Below are 19,613 nucleotides of genomic sequence, written 5' to 3'. Positions count from 1 at the left end.
CTGGGTGGTGAAGGGAGTCCAGGGTAGCTGACTGAGCAAGGACCCCAGACAGTGGGGATACAGATCTCTTAGGGGAACTACTGACTGAGACTGCCTGCCCTGGCCAGGCACCATAGTAACCACTGGAATGAGTTATCTCAAGCAGGAGGTCCTGGTAAGGAATGTGGAACTAACAAGCTTACCACCAACTGGAAGAATTCAGGGAAGGTCAAAAGGAGAGAGGAGACTCCAGTCCACATGTCCTGCCAATCTCCCAGAATCCTATTGGCTGGAATCCATCTTGGCTGAGTGATGTGTGAAGCACCAGGAAGGACCCTGAATCAGAATGACTGGCCAGAGACAACCTGGAAACGAATCCCATCACCATAAAACCGAGACTAGGAGCCACATGGCAGAGCAGTCCTCCTGGGTTCCCTTGCCCTCCTGCTCTCCATCCAGGTGCCCTTCCCGATAAAGTCTCTTGCTTTGTCAGCACATATGTCTCCTCAAACAATTCATTTTCCAAGTGTTAGACAAGAGCCCAATCTTGGGTTCTGGAAGAGGTCCCTCTTCCTGCAACAGACATGCTGGGCAGATCAGCGTAGGACAAGGAGGGACTCTGATGTCAGGGGGAGGGATCCAGGCTTCCACAAGCCCAGAGCTGGGGAAAGCAGCACAGTGAGAGAACGTCTGGTGGTTTCTGTCTATGAAGCCCAGGTAAGGCCATGGGGACAGGGAAGCTTAGCACCCAAAGATGGCCCAACCTGTGCTCAAGGTCACCTCCAAGGTCATGGCTCTGACTCCAACTTTGATGCTCCTTGTTGGTCCCAGGGACTTGGGTTCTTGCCTACTCTCCAGGTCTCAGCCTTTTCTTACTGATTTTGCTTTAATCCACCTTTCCAGCTTTTAGTGATCCTGCTGCCTCAGATAAAAATGTGTTCACCCACTGTTGCCCCAGGAAACTACCACCCACCCACACTCACCAGGGCACAGATAAGCCAGAACCTGCACCTTACTCTCACTCCCCATGAGGAGAGGCAACAGGTGATTGGTCCCAAGTGCAACTTAATCTAACCTGTGCTTTCTAGTAACATTTCATCTTAGAAGGCCTTGAATCCTTACCAATAAAAGGAAAATAATTCCTTCAGATTCACGATAGGATTGAATGCTTTTCTGAAAGGTCAGTGAAATACATAATGTTGAATTTGAGATTAGAACCAGATAGGCAAACAACCAGCAGATAAACAGTGTGGTGTGGAAGGAACCATCATCCTAAACCTGCATTTTAGCAGGAAATCCTCACTTTTGCTTTTCTCCCCAAGCATTTAGAGATCATAGATCTCAACTCAGAAGCAGACGAAAAGTGCAAAGACATAAATCAAATTCAGAAAGTAAGAAGTTGGGTCCACTTACACTTTTGAATCCTCCTGAACTGGGGGTGACTTAATATGAGAACAAGAAAGAGCATATTTGTTTTGGCTGATCTTAATGAGTGCACTCCGAGGGCAAAATTCCTGTAATAATACCAAAAGAGTTCATTCAATTTAAATCAGAAATGTCCACAATTCAGATGTGATTTTATTTTTCTAGTATAGCCCATTGTAATAGCTACCAGCCATTTTCCTATTCTGGTGACACTTAAGAGAGTGGTTTGAATGCAGAGTCTAACTTGGTGATTTTATGCCGAATAAAAGTCATCATTGAATCCTTTCTGTCATTTTTCCACATTCTGGATCATTTGCCAAGTTTACCCCCCTAAGATGTGTGTGTGCATGCACAAACATACACTATTTCATATAACTATCTTCCTTTCTATCTTAACTTCAGCCTTGGCCATCTCCTTTCTGGACTTATAACTTATTACCACCACCTGATGCTCAATGTCCCACTGTCAGCTGCTGGGTCTCCCAGAATTCCTATCAGAATTGCCCTTGGCATCTATCTTCCAGACCACGCTATCTAGTCTCTATGGCCCTGCTGTCCTGCGGATAATTTCTGAGGTCCTTCCTGGGCTCTGAGGCTCTTCCTCAGGGACCCTGGGTCACCTGGAACCCATTCAGGGGCATCTCTTCCAATGACCCTATATCTGCTTTCTCCTCTCTTGCCTGGTAGAAGTCCCCAGAGTGGGGCCACCTGGCAGAGATGCTTCCCATCCACTTCTAGCCTTCTTCACTATCATCCAAACAGCCCCAGAAGAGTCCATCATCCCTCAGGGGTTTTCCTGGATTGATGAGAAGGCGCCCTCTCTCCCTCTTGATCTGTCAGATTGGATGCAGCACTCCAGGGGACACAGGCTCTGACGGCCTTCACCCATCCATCCCAAGTTTTATTCCTTCATCCTAAAATTCACTCACCATGCCCCTTTCCCTGATGGACACACCTCAGTTACAGTCCAGAACTGACAAGATGTTTTAATTCTGTTTAATCGGGCACAGGTATTTACAGAGAAGGCCATGAAACCAGACTTCCTGGGTTCAAACGCCTGTGACACCACTCACCTGGGTGTGACTTCACTTCTCCACTTCCGGCTTCTTATATAAAAATGGCAGTATGAGTATGCACCTCACTATGTTCTCAGCATCCAACTGTTCACTATGTGTGAAGCACTTGGGTGTGTACCCATGCCACATAGAAAGTGCTGAATACAGTCAGCACGACTGTATTTGTTTGCCAATACATTTTCCAGGTGTATTACATGGGCCATCAAAACAACATTATTTCCATTAGAAACATCACTTACGCAAGCGCTTTATAAAACCATGGTAAGAATGTGCTCATTAGCAGCAGCAGTACCAAGGGTGCAAAGATGGATAGGACCCAGGCCCTGCCTTTAAGGAGCTGGGAGATTGGAGAGGGATCTGGTGTGAGAGGAAGGTAGGAGTGTGCAAGGGGACCTGGGGGCCTCAGCAGAAACAGGGCAGAGTCTTCAGGGGGCAGGAGTTTATATGGAAGAAGATGGAGAGGGTAATCCAGGAAGGGTTAAAAACCTAGAGGCTTGAGAAAGTCCACTGTGTTCAGGAAGCAGTGAGCCTTCGATATGGCTGGGAGTCAAACTCACAGGGCAGGGGGGTCAGGCTGAGGTTGAGCTGGGCTTTTCCGTGAGGTTTAAGAGAAGTGTGTGTGTGTGTAGGGATGGAGCAGGGGCAGGCGGCACATCAGGGAGGCAAGTGACCTCATCAGATTTGTAACCTGATATTTCTTCTAAAACTTTTAGGCAAAATACATAGGGAGGAGCAGTAGGGAGAGAGGATGGGGCTGTAAGAAACTGGGGAGGCTCTTGATGAAGCCAGAACTGCAGCAAGCCTCCCCAGTCCCCAAATGTGGAATGAGAGCCCCAGAGACCATCTGATGGGGGAGTTAGAAGAGCACTGTGACCTTAGCAAGGGCAGACTTCGAGTTGCCCAGTGGACGGAACTCTAACCACAGGAGCTGGATGTGCCGGGGAAATAGATACAGCTAGGGCAGGAAAGAGCCAGGCAGTGCACGCAAGAAAGGCAGGGGTCGAGGAAGCCACTTTCTGCCTAAAGAAAAAGTGCTTTTCTAAATGAAAGTCTACTTACTCTCCGGTTGTTACACTTTAAAACTGTGTAGAATTTATCTTCAGCCATATCTTGATTTGGAAGTGCAATAACAATGGCGGGGACATAGAAGTCAAATCCTTTGGGGATCACAATTTTGGCAAACACATAATCTCCAACCTGTAGATGAGAACATCTTTCAGAGCAAATATTCAGCTTATGGATCTTAGAAACAATAGTAAATAAGCTTGTTTGGAAACACCCTAAGATGCTAGCTGATGCTAGGATTCAAACACATATTTTTCCCCTTAGTTGGAAGGGTTACTAGTTACAGCATTTTCTGGGTTCATAGGGCCCTGGCTGGAATTTTGTGATCAGTTTGTGGAAGCCGCATTCAGCAGGGCTTCACCTGCCAAGGGTCTCAGGGATAGCCAGCAAGGTGGCAAGGGGTCTGGAAACCAACTCCTACAATGACTTGTTGAAGGAACCAGGACTCTGACACAAGAATGAGTTTGAAGGGCTATCAGGGACAGAGGAAAGGAGCGTGTTGTTTAATGTGGCTCTGAATCTCACACCTGGAATCTGTGGGGAAAAGTCACAGAGAGATAACTTCCAGGAGAAACAAACTCTGGAGAAGGGACACAGAGTTTTGGGCATCAGTCAGATGGAGGGGATTCGTGGTTGGGGGAAAGTGCCCTGATGTGCCTTTGGGTCTGCCCAGGAGATGCGGGGACAGACAACCCACGTGAGCCCTCTGAGTGCCCCTCACTGCTTTTCCTCCAGGCTCATACTATTCAAGAAACAGCAGCAGTGGAACTCTGCAGAGGCCTTCTCCTCTGGCCTTGGTGCTGGAACAAGGCCAACACAGGAGAATGGGCAGACACAGCATGGCTCTGATGAACTTACAAGCAGATGAGAACACAGCAGCCCGACTCCCCCCCTGGGATGCACATTGAGGGGCAACTGCATTATGGCATCAAGGTCTGGCATCAACTGACTACGGTGTCAAGGCAAATGCTACCTCTGCTCTTGTTACGCAATCTGTGTTAGTTTAATTTCCTGCAGTGAAAGCCTCCAGAGCTCTAGCAGTTATAGCAACTCCCTTCCCACCACCCATCTATTGTCTTTAAAGCAACAAAGGCCTCAGGGGCAATGCAAGCAGGACTGAACTATTTAAACAAGGCGTTGGTAGATGAGGGTCAAGAGCAAAGAAATTGCTAGGCAAGAGGTCACAGGAACACCGGCCACTGCTGTCCAAAGCTCTAGGAACGGTGAAAAGGGGCCTGGGAACAGCTGGCTGGAGCAGATACCTGGAGCAGTGGGCAGGGCATGGCGCCGCCCACCGGCGTGATGAACGAGATGGGCACAACCTTGGTGTCTCCATACCTGAAGCCCACGAGTGCATGGGTGGGGCTCACACACCTCTTCACAACTCCTATAAGAAATCAAATTATTGAAATAAAACATAAAGACAATGCCTGTTCCCTTAGGCTTGCCCCATGCTCTTGGGTTTGCTAAGTTATAACACTTTGCCTGCTGAAATCAGCAAGCCCCTTGATTTCTCCACTGCATAACTCTGGGTTCTGTGTGATGCCTGCTAGGGTTAACCAGCTCAGACAGCAGTGCCGTGCTCTGGTCTGGAGCTGAGCTGGGAAGCTGAGAGAACACGTGGGAACTTGTTCAACCAGTATTCCCAGAAACCATCCTGATAGGAACACTGATCCTAGAAATACCCTCTCCCTGGATGCTTCCTACCATCTTATTTATTTTAGCCATATTTCCTTCTATAATATACTTGGAGACAGAAAATCATTATTGTTAAATTGAGAAAGTGAAAGGCAATATAAATTCCCATCCTCAGCTTCTCATCTGATATTACACACCCCACGGCTTCCCTAAAATGTGTAATCAAAAAATGAAGGAAAAAAAAGTACGTTTTCTTGTCTTTTAGTTATATGGGGAGATTATTATAACAGGAAAAGAATATATCAGTGTTAAGGTTCATGTATGTTGTTATTTATCCTAGGTGAAATTAATTTTCCTATTGCAAAGGGATTATCAATATTAGGGAGAGGTTTTTGACAGGGACACTTCCCCAGCAGTAACAGCTTCACTTGGACCCCCTTATCCTGAGACAGAAATGTGCTCGTCCCCACACTGGGCTCCAATGACCTGCCCTGGCTTTCCCCACTCCAGCTCACACGCCAGCCTTAGTGAAGTCTCAGGTCCTTCCAGGTGGCAAAGAAACAGCTGCTGGCTTTCATCTTGAGTCCACGCATCTTGTATCAGTTATTTATTTATAAAGAATCTAATCCTTTTATTTTGGCCACACTGTGAAGCTTACGGGATCTTAGTTCCTCCACCAGGCATCCAACCCGTGTCCCCTGCAGTGGAGGTGCTGAGTCTTAACCACTGGATCGCCAGGGAAGTTCCCCATGTTTCTTGTTTTAAAAGGCCAAAGAAAGGGAAAGCTTAAAAACAAAACAACCGCCCTCCCCTCCCCACCACACACAAGAAAACCAGCTTTACGTTATCTATTTTCTTATTGGACTAAAATGTTTGGTTTGGTTTTTGAAGTACTAGTTACACACTATTCACACATTTTCTATCATAAACTGACTCTGCCTTTTTCATTAGGAAAACAAACGTTACTTTTTTATAAAAAATTCCTACTATGAAAACAAAGAACCACTGTGAGGTGAGAAGAATCCTTACATCCCCAGCATATGTGTGCACCTGCCACGACCACCAACCACTGCCACCAGAGCAGGGGTGAGGATCCAAGCTGCCAAGATGCCCTTGTTGGCCAGTGTGACCTTCCTCAAATTCTTAGCCTTTGGGACTGTGTAGAATCCAGTCTTAAAACTGGGGTAAGTTTTTCAGGTGTCTGCCTGAGTTGAGCAGCTGTGCAGCTGCATGGCCGTGGAGTCTACACCATGTATTAGCTGCTTCTTTACATAAAAAGGCTTCCTGCCCCTGATCTAGATCATTAGACCTAGACATTTGTTAAGTTTCTACCAGCTCTTTTCTGTTTCAATCTCTGCATTCGTGGGTTTTTGTTCACCTCCAGAAATCAGTGCAGATTCTTCCCAATTAACTGTGGAGCCAGCCTCATGGTGTTGACACCTGGCTGGCTGTAAATCAGGACGGAGGACCCAGAGCTGCTGGCCTATCTGGTTATGGCTCAGCCTCTGCACTAACTCCTTCTCCACCTCATAAAGGAGTCGCTGCCATTTCCAGGTCCTGATTCAAGACTGGCTTCCTATTCTGGGCTGCCCTTACGCTGCAGTTTCCTTCTGCCCTCAGCCGCAGAGAGGTGAGAAGGTATCTCTCAGGGCCACTTGGGGCTCTGGCTCTGGAGGTTGGACCAGAACCACCTCCATGGCTTTCTGTCTTCCTCCTGCTGGAGGCTCAGGGATCCCCATCTTCCTGGGTATGAGTCAGCTTCCTTACCTTGGTTAGGGGATTCTCCTATACCCAGGTGGGAGGAGAAAGGGGTGCCCCCAGTTGAGACCCTCGGTGAAAACACTGCCCATGCCCAAAGGTCAGAGGAATGAAGAAACAGTCTAAGTAGACAGCATTCGTCAGTTAGTTTAGCGAAAGAAAGCAGGGGTGGTTTTCAATCTTCATTCCAAACAGGAATTTCTCAGGCTGGAGTGCAGATATTTTTACCTCTGGCTATAAGAACCTTTTGATAGTAACAACTGGGCTGGGATTCCGTTTCCTGGAAAAGGCATCTGTTCTGCTCAACAGGAAACGTGCCTTCCACTGCTCAACTGGAAACGTGCCTTCCACTTGCCCCACCTCCACTGACTTCCAGCCTATACATCTAGTCATCATAGTCTCTTCTTCCTTTAGTCTCAGAGGTTTCTTCTGTAGCTCACTGTGCTGGTTTTGCGTTTTTGAATTGTTCTTAAACTTTTAAAACTACTGTTAAAGTTTTTAAACTTCCAGCAGTGTTCTATACCCCCAGGTGAGGACCCCAGGTGAGTTGTTTATATCTCCCAAGAGGCAGTAATAGACAAACTCTACAGGTAATTAACACTTTCCAATTTCAAAATGCTGCACATTATCAAATTTAATCAACATCATGATCTTATGGGAGTTTTCACTGTTTTAAATCCCATTTGGAGAGAGAAGGAAACAAGTTTAGAATACTTCAGTGATGCCAGTCACCTGGCTGGTAGAGGCAAGAAAGAGATTTCAAAAAAAAAATTAGGATTTTTCTGGTCCTAAATCATTACACCTGGGAAAGTATTCTGTTTCCCACTCCCAGCCTTTTTTTTTTTTTTTTTTCTGTTGTAACTTGTTCTGATGGCATAGTGCAGAAATCTTGCAACCCACACTTTTCATCATTAAGGATTTCCTGAGATAAAATGCTGCTTTTTACTGAACAACAAGAAAGATGACACAGTTCCTACAAATAATGATTAAAATAAAGCTCTGAGTTGTGTCCGCCTTCCTGATTTTCAGCATCAGGATGAACCAGGCTATCAGCTTGCCACTTCTGTTCTGTACAACAGTCTGCCCTCCACTAGCTAATCCACACTCATCCCTGGGGCAGAGGCTGTTGCTGTTCAGTCACTCAGTCGTGTCCGACTATTTGTGACCCTGTGGACTGCAGCAGGCCAGGCTTCCCTGTTCTTCACTACCTCCCGGAGTTTGCTTAAACTCATGTTCATTGAGTCGGTGATACTATCCAACCATCTAGTCCTCTGCCACCCCCTTTTCCTCCTGCCCTCAATCTTTCCCAGCATCAGGGTCTTTTCCAATGAGTCAGCTCTTTGCATCAGCTGGCCAGAGTATTGGAGCTTCAGCATCAATCCTTCCAATAAATATTCAGTACTGATTTCCTTTAGGATTGACTGGTTTGATCTCCTTGCAGTCCAAGGGACTTTCAAGAGTCTTCTCCAGCACCACAGTTTGAAAGCATCAATTCTTTGGAACAGAGGTAGCCAAATGGAAATCCCTGCCCTGATTCCCAAGGGTGGCAGCAAGACTGAGCCAGCTTTGCTCCTGCACAGACCTGGCCTTATGCAAAGGATGCTTTGATCCAATTGCTCTGAAGCTGCCTTCGGCTTAGCTGTTTTCCTTTAGAAACATTTATGAGGCTTTGAACAAAGATTATCAGAAAGGAGTTACCAATGAAGATCATGCCTGTGCCCCTCAAAATTCTATTTGGCCTTCTTTTTTGGAAGGGGTAAAAAAAAAAATCAAATACAATATCCTAGTTGTTAGTTCTACACATATGTCTGCTGGAAACCCAAATTCCTATTTAAGTATTTTTCCCACTTAAAAAGCAGATTTAATTAAGTTTAATAAATAATTTTTTTAAACTGGTGATTGACAGTAGGATTGGCTATACTTCAAGGTATAATCTTTTTGATGGGCACCTCTTCTTCCGGGTCCTTTAAGCTCTCTTTCCCCATAGGCTTTTACATGATTTCAGTGATTACTTTTGTTCTGACGTATCAAAAATCTCTATTTCTGGACAGATTTCCTCTCCAGATTCTAGATCCATATCTCCAACTGCTTTTTTTGACAATGTTAGTGTCTCATGGTGCACCTACAATTCATCAGGTCCCAGGCACATTGGACTCTTCCTCTAAGGAAGAGGCTGTCATAGGCATTCCTTTCTCAGGGCTTCTAGTGAAGCCCTGCTCTTCCCTTGCTAGAACTCTCTTCCCCAGATAACCTCATGGCCCCTTTTAATTAATTTATTTTTAAATTTTATTTTTTAATTTTTTTGGCTGCGCCACACGTTATGTGGGATCTTAGCTTCCTGACCAGGGTTCAAATCTATGCCCCCTACAGTGGAAGCCTGCAGTCTTAACTGATGGACTACCAGGAAAGTCCCTTACCGCTCCTTTTGCGAGACGAACGTGATAACCGCTATACTAGGGAAACTCCATTTTATCGCTCCTTTTGAAAGTCCTGATTAATGTCACCTTACCCATAAGCTCTTCATCGACTGTCAGGAAGTGTTTAACAGGAGGCTTCCTGTGTGCTATTTTAGATCTGTCATGAATCCTCTGTTCCTTATTAATTCCTGAATATTCAGGAATTAAGAGGAGTGGAAAACCACTCCCAGGGCTGAGGAATGCACGCATTTCCTTCATTAGTTTTTCCATACGGTGAAAAGTAACTATTTATGACCCTCCTCCTTTTCATGGACCATACGGTAAAAGTGATTATTTACAACCCTCTCTCTTTGATATGGATTGTCTTATGTTTCCTTGATAATTTGTAAGTCTGGACTTTTGATCTTTATCTTTGCTGAAAAAAGCTACCTTGTAAGACAGTATATATACCCACACTATGTTGAATAAAACACCCTTGTTCCATCAGAGCTTGGGTCCCCGTGTCTTTCTTTCTTTTTCTCTCTCATTCTCTCTCTCTCTTTCTCTCAGGCTAATTCTTTGGAGCACAGAAGCCAGCTGAGCTCACTTTCCTGCCCAGGCTTGCAAGACCCCCTTGAGAGGGCCTCTTGTGCCTACGTGAAGTAGTGCAAGCCCTGTGTCAGGGGCTTTATTGGTTTTCTGCGTAAACTAAGGAATATCAGCCTCTTTCTCTCTTTTACTTTCTTATCATCGACTCCGAACCACCAGGTTCTGGTCCATTAAAGGACCTCAACAATCGACCACCATATTTAGAATTGCAACCTTCACCTTTGATGTGCTCAACTCTCTTTGTGGCTCCATTTTCCTTCATAGCCTTGGATGTGACATACTACATATTTTACTTATTCGGTTGCTGTCTGACTCCCCAACTAGCATGTAGCTCCATAAAGACAAGAATTTTCTTCTGTTTGCTTACTATGGTAGACCAGCACTTTAGGAATATTACATACATGGAATATAGTAAATATGTAGTAAAAAACTTGTTTACTAAACAAATGAAAGATTAATATAAGTTTTTCTGGTGATTACTTCTCCACAAGTATGAGTAGAAACATCATCCTTTCATTTTAGAAGTGGAATACCTTAGTACAACTCATGAAGTGTCAGTGTGATAGGGAAAGCACAGTTTGAGAACTTCTGGTCCCTGATATCGTATTACTTAACAAAGGAATTTTACAAAATAAAATATCTACCTACCTGGAAAATAAAAGCCATTTTCATCACATCTTGCAATAACCTTCTGGCCTTTGAGTGGATCCAATTTTTTTGATTTGTTTTTCTTTGTTGGAGTTCCTTGAATTTTCTGTTGCTAAAAAATAAATAAATAAAACATTAATAGTTGATAGAAAAAGTCAATGCAGACAGTGAAAATCACAGGAACAAGACAGTTTGTTATTCTCTGATGAGAATTACATCACTGAAGAATTATAGAACATGCACATACTATATACTCACTCTGGAGGACTCTCTGGTGGGGAACAGGCTTTTAAACTTGAACAGTTATGGGGAACCACTGCACATAGAAAATGAGGCAGAATTTTCAGTGTAATCTAATCAAGTTTAGTTAAAATGAAACCAAAAAAGTCAACCTTTTCCAGAGCATTTAAATAGGACCTAGAGTCTTAAAACACAATATTTAATATACATGCATTATACAATCCAAAATGCAACATACAAAAAAGCAAGCAAACATGATCAATTCTCAAAGTAAAAGGCAATCAATAGACCACAGAATTGAGATGACTCAGGCATTGGAATAATCAGATAAAGACTTTAAATTAGCAGTCGTAACCGTAGTGTGAATGCCAAGTTGCTTCAGTCGTGTCCAATTCTTTGTGATGCTATGGACCATGGCCCACCAGGCTCCTCTGTCTATGGGATTCTCCAGGCAAGATTACTGGAGTGGGTTGCCTTCCCCTTCCCCAGAGGATCTTCCTGGCCCAGGGCTGTGGGATGCGTTCAAGTCTTCAGACTCACATAGCTTTTAGCTTATGTGGCCACAGACAAAAATGGAAGATGACCAACACACTTTTGAAGTTCCCACCTAGCTGGATTTTGCTTGGGACCCTCCATTCTCATGGAATTTCTGCTTTTAGAAATGCAGTCAGTATATCAAAGAGGATGGCCCAACATCATTGGTAGATGGTGAATATCATCTGACTGTTCCTGGGCTTTCAACCAGAGGAGACATCTAAGCACTCCTTTCCGTGGGCAATCATAATGACCTACTGCCAGTCTGAAATGGTCTCAAAGAGATGGGACTGGACCAGGGGACAGGAGAAATGGGACCAAGTGCTATCCAGGTGTGAGCTTGGGCAGCATATTAACATTTCTGGGCTTCAGTTTCTGCCTGTGCAAAATAAGAGGACAACATAAATGATCTCTAATGTCCTCTAATGTCCAGGAGAGTCTTAGCTTTGGTAGACTTTCTGCAGTACTGGAGAAACTGTCAGGTCACATGCGTACAAGGGCAGGAACACAAGCATGATACCCTGGCTTGTAGTTTTTACAACATAAGGGAAACGTCATGGTCAGAACTGTGACACGAGTAGCAGAGTTTTCCATCATAATCACCCCAAAGAGATGCCCACACCACAGTTTCCTACAGTCAGTTCCTTGATGGAAGATTCCATGTACGGTATATTCTTGTTATTGATAGAATTCAGAATCTTAAAAATTCAGAATATGCCAAATTAAATCAGATGTCACATAAATACCTCGCCTTTACATAAATTTAATTTCCAAAGCCACACTGCTTCACACCATTAGTGTTCATATCAAAGACCAATCAGCCAGGGATACCTGTTGGTCCCTGAGGCATGAGACAGTCTTATCAGCTCCAGACCAATAACAACCTATCATTTACAAAAGATTTCCACATTGATTCTAGAAAGCCATTTTTCTCCTTTAGATGTCATCAGTATAACAGACCAGTGGTTTATTAGAACCTATGCTTAGATTCATCTAAAACTCCTTTTCAAAATCCGAAATAAGAATAATCACATAATTTATTTACCTAGCCTCTTTTTATCTCTAGATTCCAAATATTGATTCTCTCAACCAGAGAGCTTCTCTTAGCCAGAAGGTAACAAATATGATTGCTCTCTACAGTTCCACAGGTACAAATCTGTGAAGTCATTTACCCGAAATCATCAGAGAGCTCTTTTTTACCCTCGTATAGTTGTCATTCACTTCCCAATGCATCTAATACAGAAAAAGGTCTTCACTCTGTGAAGACCTTCCCTGCAAGGGTAATAGCAATAAATGGAAGTGATGCAGAGGGCTGCTGGTGTTCATTTTTAACACACTGAAAATGCTACCTAAGCAACTGCCTTTCTGGGACTTCCTTGGTGGTCCAGTGATTAAGACTCCACTCTTTCAAAGCAGGGGGCTTGGGTTCAATCCCTGGTCAGGGAACTAAGATCCCACATGCTGTGAGGCACTGCCAAAAAACACCCAAAAAACAAAAAACCCTGCCTTTCTAAACAGCCAAAAAGTATCATCCCTCCTTCACATCATTCCTACACCTTGAGTACACCTGAAAGGACCATTACTACTACAGGGCTTTGTACACTCACATTCACTCTGCTCTTGTTTCCAACTGTTACTACTATTGGCAAGAACTCGCTCCTGGCTGTTTCTATAGCATGGAGCTATATGGAAGGAATCTCTCACTGCACACTCGGTGATTCTCCCATATCCCTGCACAGGCAACTCAGCTACACCACAGATAGAGCAGAGAAGCCTCGGCAACACAGACCTATGAGGGCCAGCTTTAATATATAGATTCATTCACAGAAATAGAGCACTGGTCTCTCAAGATGGAAGAACATCAGTCAGGGCACCTCATCCCTTCAGCCACAATGCCGACGGCACCTTTCCAGAGAGATGACATCCTGCTATTTTTTGAATCTTGCCAAAGACTTCATATTTTTTAAAAAGTATTTATTTGGCTGCACTGAGTCTTAGTTGCAGCACATAGGATCTTTAGTTGCTCTATGTGTGATCTACTTCCCTGACCAGGGGTCAAACCCAGGTCCCCTGCATTGGGAGCATGCAGTTTTAGCCACTGGACTACCAAAGACTCACCAAAGACTTTAGAGACACAGCCCACACTAGAGGATGTTCCCTGACCTGCTCCTTTCTGCCATAAGTCAACTAATCATATGCACAATACAAGCATGCTGTTGGGCTTGAAAAAGAAATCTATGGAGGACGAGAGTCACAGGGGATGGAGAATGAGAGAACGAGAAATGCCAGCACTAAATAAACAAGCCAACCTATCTGTAGGCCAGTTTTAGTGAGGAAGTCAGATGGGCAGTGATGCTGGCAGTTAGGGATGCTGTTCTCTGGGTACTTTGATTCTGCCCTGTTTCCAAAATTCAGAGACTCCAACTCACTCTTTTGCCAGATTCAGTTATCAAGTGATGCATCAATAGATAAGGATCCAAGATGCAATACCCTCCTTTTGTTTTATTATTTAGTTTCAAGGTCATGTTCTCAGGTTTGCATTGGTGGGGTGGAGTTCACTAAATGTTTGATGCTTTAGAATTTTCCACTTAACGAACAGCATGTTTTCACATCAGGTACAGAACGTACTGCTACGGTGTAACTAGAACTAGTCTTTGGCTCAAAATATTGTTGTAAAATCACTGTATTTTTTCCTGCCTCAAATCATTGAACTCTGCTGCAGATGACCCCCAAACAGTACTAGCAGCAGGTCCAACATGCTTCTCTGGCCATATTTTGTCCTTAAAGCCAAGTAAAGTCTGACTGCTGTGATCAGATACTACATGTAGGGCCAGGGATGTTCTGACCTTTCCTCTCCACAGAGTACCTAATTATGAGACCAGAACATTTGGACACTCTTTTGAAACCTAGTGAGAACAAGGCCAGCCTGGAGCATTTTCTGACCTACTCTCTCTCTCTCCTCTCATTTATATGTAGAGGGGTTTGCTCCACCACAAGACTAGCCAGGATCTGCATTTCTTTTAGAAATGGGTTCTAGAGAGAAAATGAGAAAAAGACCTTACAGGAAGATGTAAACCAGGGGTGGCAAACTCCTGCCCAGTCCCTCGAGGCAGCAGAATGGGAGTGGCCGACCCATGGTTGCTGTTGTTGGTGTTTAGTCACTAAGTTGTGTCAGAGTCTTTGCAAACCCATGGACTGTAGCCCACCAGGCTCCTCTGTCCATGGGATTTCCCAGGCAAGAATACTGGAGTGGGTTGCCATTTCCTTCTTCATTTCTTCTACCCATGGTAGAATGTTGAAAAGAGTTGGAGTGTTTTCCTTTCTAGGAAATTTGCATTTTAGCAGGAGTCAAACTGTAAAGCCAAAGAAGTGAAGCTCTAAGTGGAACTTCCTGCCCCAGCTCCCTCCATTTTAAGAGGAAGCTAAGTCTCCTTGCAAGATTTCTCAAGCACAGCAGGTCGGTGCTGGACTCCTGGGGACACTGAGGAGTCCATCCGTGAGCCCAAGGCTTAAGAGGGAAGCTGCAACCAGGAGAACATGCAGAGAATTACTGTCCCATTTCAGAAGTTACGTCGTGGCTGACTCTTTCTGTACCATGGCCTGTAGCCTGCCAGGCTGCCAGTACAGGACTGTAGCCTGTACTCTGGCGCTTAGTTGTACTTTCAAATCCAAAGCAGGGGAGGCAAGTGCTTTCACGGAGCTTTGTTCCCCTCCTCCTCAGGGAATTTCATAATGTTAGAAAACACATGAGCAATACGTGTCTGCAAATTTCTGTGCAGTTTCTAATCCCCTCTTTAGGGGTGGCTTGGCCTTACCCTCATCCTGGTGTGGTTCCTTGAGCTGTGTAAGCAGCTGCTTATGAAGCATAGGAAACAATGATAGGATGAAGCCCTGAATGGCCTTCAGTCCCGCACACAGCAGCACTGGACTAGGGAGACTTAACCACTCTGATAGTAAAGTCTCCAATCAAATCTCAATCCATAGCAACTCAAAGGGCTTTTGTGGAAGGGTGAAATTTTTTTGGGTGTTTCTTTTCTTTTTTTTTTTTTTGGTAGTAGCGAAAGTGTGTAAGTCTCTCAGTAGTGTCTGACTCTTTGCCACCCCATGACTGCAGCCTCCCAGGCTCCTCTGTCCATGAAATTCTCCAGGCAAGAACACTGGAGTAGGTTGCCATTCCCTTCTCCAGGGGATCTTCCTGACCCAGGGATCGAATGCAGGTCTCCTGCATTGCAAGCAGATTCTTTACCATCTGAGCCACCAGGGTAGTAGCAAAGGAACCTAATAAATATGCATTAGATGCTGAATCAAATTATTTCTGTAGCTTGAAAAGCACACTTGTAACATCTTCTTGGGGAATATTCCCTCGTTGCTCTTTTAGGGAAGAATCAAAGAGAGGAGAACTTGAAAAGGTTTTAAGTATTTAAACCTGAAAATTACTGCAGCTCTGAGGTCTGTACTTCCACAGGCAGGTACTCCAGAGATGCACATACTAGAGCCACTACTGTGCCATTGCCTGGAGTGTGGACCACCACCAGCTGACTGCTGAGGTTGTACAGAAATATCTCAAATGAGGTGATGGTATAAATAGAAATGCTTGGCCTTTAAGAAAACTTTTCAAAAGAATCTCTGTTCTGCTTACTCTGGTCCACCCATCTGCCCCATGTCCATTCTCTGCCCTGCCTTGCCCCCATGTTCCAAAAGGCTGACCCCTCCAAGGACAACATGACCCGATTTCTCTTATTGACTTACTTTCTGATAGGCTGAGCCAATGGGAGGTGGGAGGTCAGAGGGCAGCAGGGAGAGAAGGGCTGGGGCATCGGTTCCAACTTCCCTCCCTGTCTTTTGTCTCTCTACAGATACCCCCCCCACCCCCCATCCCCCCACCGACTAGTGGACTGCACTCTTGCAGGCTCCAGTACCACTATTTCCCTCCACTGCTGAAGTCCAGAGGTGCTGACAGCTTCCTGATTTGCCAGTGCTGGGGTGAAATCCCCTTTTGGCTGCCTTGACCTGCCTCCCCCTCTGCAAACAGTTCCTTCATTAATGATTCTTCACTTGAAGTGACTGAATGAGATTCTGTTTCCTGCCTGGACCTTCCTTATAAGGCCTCTGCACTCAATTTTCCTTCTCCAGCCAGTGAAATCAATGACCACACCCAAACCTGTTTAGGGTAGAATTTATGCCAATGAAAAAAGGATGAAAACTTCCCGGGTGGTCCAGTGGTGGAGAATCTGCCTGCCAATCAATGCAGGGGACCTGGGTTTGATCCCTGGTCTGGGAAGAGTCCACTTGCTGCAGGGCAACTAAGACCACGAGTCCCAACTACTAAGCCCATGTGCTGCAACTACTGAAGCCTGAGTGCCCCAAGAATCCATGCTCTGCAACAAGAGAAACCACTGCAGTGAGAAGCTCATGAACTGCCACGAACAGTAGCTCCCACTTGCTGCAACTAGAGAAAGCCCTCAAGCAGCAATGAAGATCCAGCAAAGCCAAAAATAAATAAACAAACTTTAAAAAAATAAAAAAAGATGAGCCTTGTGGCAGGGGAGTGCTGGGGTCTACCCAGCTGAAATCTCTAGCCAAGACAGTTGCCTTCAGCTTTAGAATAAAAAGAATCAAGGTGTTGATTTTTGTTCCTGGAGCTGATACCCTTCTTTCTACTCCAGAATATCAGGGTACTAGACAGAAACCATTCTGGATACTATTTAGAGTTGGTGGGAGTTTTTCTTCCCTTATTTGAATTTCCTCCATTGGCTGGTCTTCCTGAGCAGTATCCTCTCCTAAACTCTCCAGCTAACCATGGCACTATCATGACATGGACAGCATCTTCTCTTTGGCATCCTTGCCCATCACATCCTGGCGCCTCGCTCTCTCTGGGATTTCAGCCTCACGCTGGCCAGGTGTCCTACCATCATCATCTCACAGGAGCCCATCATGGGTCTGGTTTCCAGATGTTCACTTACCACCTAAATGTGCATGTGTCGTTCTTTGTGTGATGGCATCGCAGATGCACAATCCAGACTTGCTAATTCCCCGCCTGCACACACACTGTGACTATGTCACAGTCTCCAGGAAGTCAGTCCTCCTATCAGACTCAAGTATCATCAGAAGAGACTACAGTTTTCACTCGTGGAATGAGAGAGGCTGGCTAGTCATAAAGGGCTAAGGTATGATATCTCCCTTTAAAGAGGGAATACTGAGAGCTGTATAAAGATGGGTTATGAGGCAGGAATGACAGACAACTGGTTCAATTACTGTATGGGAGAAAACATGACAAATGACTCTACTTATTCTGACTTCATTTTATACAACTCAAAGAAATTTCTAAGTCTCCTGAACTACTGTTCTCTTGTATAATGTCAAAGTCACAATCCAATATAATGTTTTCAAATCCAAGTGGTTTCTTTTCATCACTTCATTCTCCCATTCCCTTCTCAGCCAGTCTCACCCACATCCTCCCATCTGTGGTGCATTTTCCTAATGCTCTCTTTCTTCTGGACAATTTTCCATGGAATGGAGCACTTAACTAGCTATTTCTCAAAGCCAAAGACTCCAGATTCCCTGCTGGTCACAACTTGGAGTAGTAACCACGTGCAACCAGCTGGGTCAGTTCATTTCCAAGGTCTCTATTCAGGATGCTCACAGATGCTTATAGTTTAACAAGATTTTCCACCACCATGTGTTTCAAGGCAGCCAAGGTTATGACTGGGGCTGCCCTACACCAGGCTCCCAGGGAGAACTCGGGGAGGTTAGTTATATCTTGGATGCCCTTGGTGCTTTCCATCATCCTGCAGCCCTGAGGGCTCAGGATGGGCTAATGTTGTTGAACTCTTCAATCACAGCAACAAGAGCAGTGCTGGTGAAGGGAGCTTTCCAGTGGAATTTTAAAAGTTCAGAATGAAGGGACTTCCCTGGTGGTTCAGTGGTTAAGACTCTGTGCTTCCAATGCAAGGGGTATGAGTCTGATCTCTGGTTGGGGAACTAAGATCCCACATGCCATGCAGTGTGGCCAAAAATAAACTAAATACCAGGAAGATATTTTTTTTCATTAAAAAATAAAATAAAAGTTCAAAATTAATGTCAGGAAGCATTTAACAAGGGGCTTCCTGTGTGCTGTTTTGGATCTGTCAGGAACCCTCTGGCTCTTATTTTCCTGAATATTCAGGAATTAAGAGGAGAGGCACGCCTTTCCTGGGGCTGAGGAATCTAGGCATTTCTCATTACGGTGATAAGCACCCTCTTCCTTTTTATGAACCATACAGTAAAAGGTGATTGTTTGCAACTCTTTCTTTGATAGGGATTGCGTTATGTTTTGTAAATCTGGAATTTTAAGCTTTATCTTTGCTGAGAATAACTACCTTATATATGCCCACACCTTGTTGATTAAAACACCTTTGCTCCATCAGAGCTTGGGTCCCCGTGTCTTTCTTTCTGTCTTTCTCTCTCTATCTCTCTATTTCTGGCTAATTCCTTGGAGTGTGGAGGCCTCCTGAGCTCACTTTCTTGCCCGGGTTTCTAAGACCCTCTCGAGAAGGCACACTGTGCCTTCACCCACTCGAGAGGGTGCCCGGTGCCTACATGCAGCAGCGCGAGCCCTAAGAATAGGACTCTATTGTCTTTCTGTGTAAACCAGGGGATATCAGCCTCTTTCTCTCTCTTACTTTCTTATCGTTGACTCCAGACTACCAGGTTCCAGTCCATTAAAGGACCAACAAGTGGCGCCCGAACAGGGACTGGTACACATGGCAAATTCGGATGGAGTGACCCCCAGGGCCTATTGAGGCTGGTAAGTATTAAGACACAGGTCAATTGGCTGGAAAGCCCCCTCACTTTTCTACTTTACTTCAGTACTTTTTTAAAGTTCAGGGATTTTCGGTTTCACGCCAGAGAATACAGGCTTGCCTCCAGACAGTGGTTGAATGTAACCCTTGGTTCCCTAATGAAGGTAGTTCGGATAGATTTCTGGCCCCTGTGGGCTCTCATTGAAGCTGTGATTCTGCCATTTCAAGGTAATTCTAGCCCTCATGATATTTGGCAACAGGCAGAACACTTATTACATGAATATAAATTAGACGATGATACCTTACAAAAGGCCCAATTAGAACAACAAAAGATATTTCAAGATTTTCCTACCAACCCTTCCCCGGTTGCTCCAAGCGCTCCTCCCCTGCCAGAGGGCACATATCCCAAAGTCTCTCCCTCGATAAAACCTAATGATTCTGACAATGACTCCCTTAAGACACCT

The 19,613-nt window shown here is 44.8% G+C and overlaps 1 protein-coding gene across 9 annotated transcripts in view; it reads right to left on the bottom strand.

The window, feature by feature from the left end:
• The window catches only part of VWA3B (von Willebrand factor A domain containing 3B), a 177,436-nt gene that overhangs the window by 7,659 nt on the left and 150,164 nt on the right, over window positions 1-19,613 (bottom strand). For 7 of the 9 annotated variants that reach the window (XM_043467856.1, XM_043467857.1, XM_043467858.1 and 4 more), the window contains 4 exons: window positions 10,595-10,706; window positions 4,808-4,932; window positions 3,540-3,677; window positions 1,393-1,493 (listed from right to left, as the gene is read on the bottom strand). In XM_043467856.1, the coding sequence (XP_043323791.1) occupies window positions 1,393-1,493; window positions 3,540-3,677; window positions 4,808-4,932; window positions 10,595-10,706 (476 nt within the window). Of the gene's footprint in view, window positions 1-1,392; window positions 1,494-3,539; window positions 3,678-4,807; window positions 4,933-10,594; window positions 10,707-10,852; window positions 10,911-19,613 lie in introns of those variants that run through there. The other 2 variants (XR_006269342.1, XM_043467861.1) reach the window with 2 other exon arrangements.

The sequence above is a fragment of the Cervus canadensis genome, chromosome 5 (genome assembly GCF_019320065.1).
Source record: "Cervus canadensis isolate Bull #8, Minnesota chromosome 5, ASM1932006v1, whole genome shotgun sequence".
Lineage (NCBI taxonomy): Eukaryota > Metazoa > Chordata > Mammalia > Artiodactyla > Cervidae > Cervus > Cervus canadensis.
This window is presented reverse-complemented; position numbering and strand designations above follow the sequence as displayed.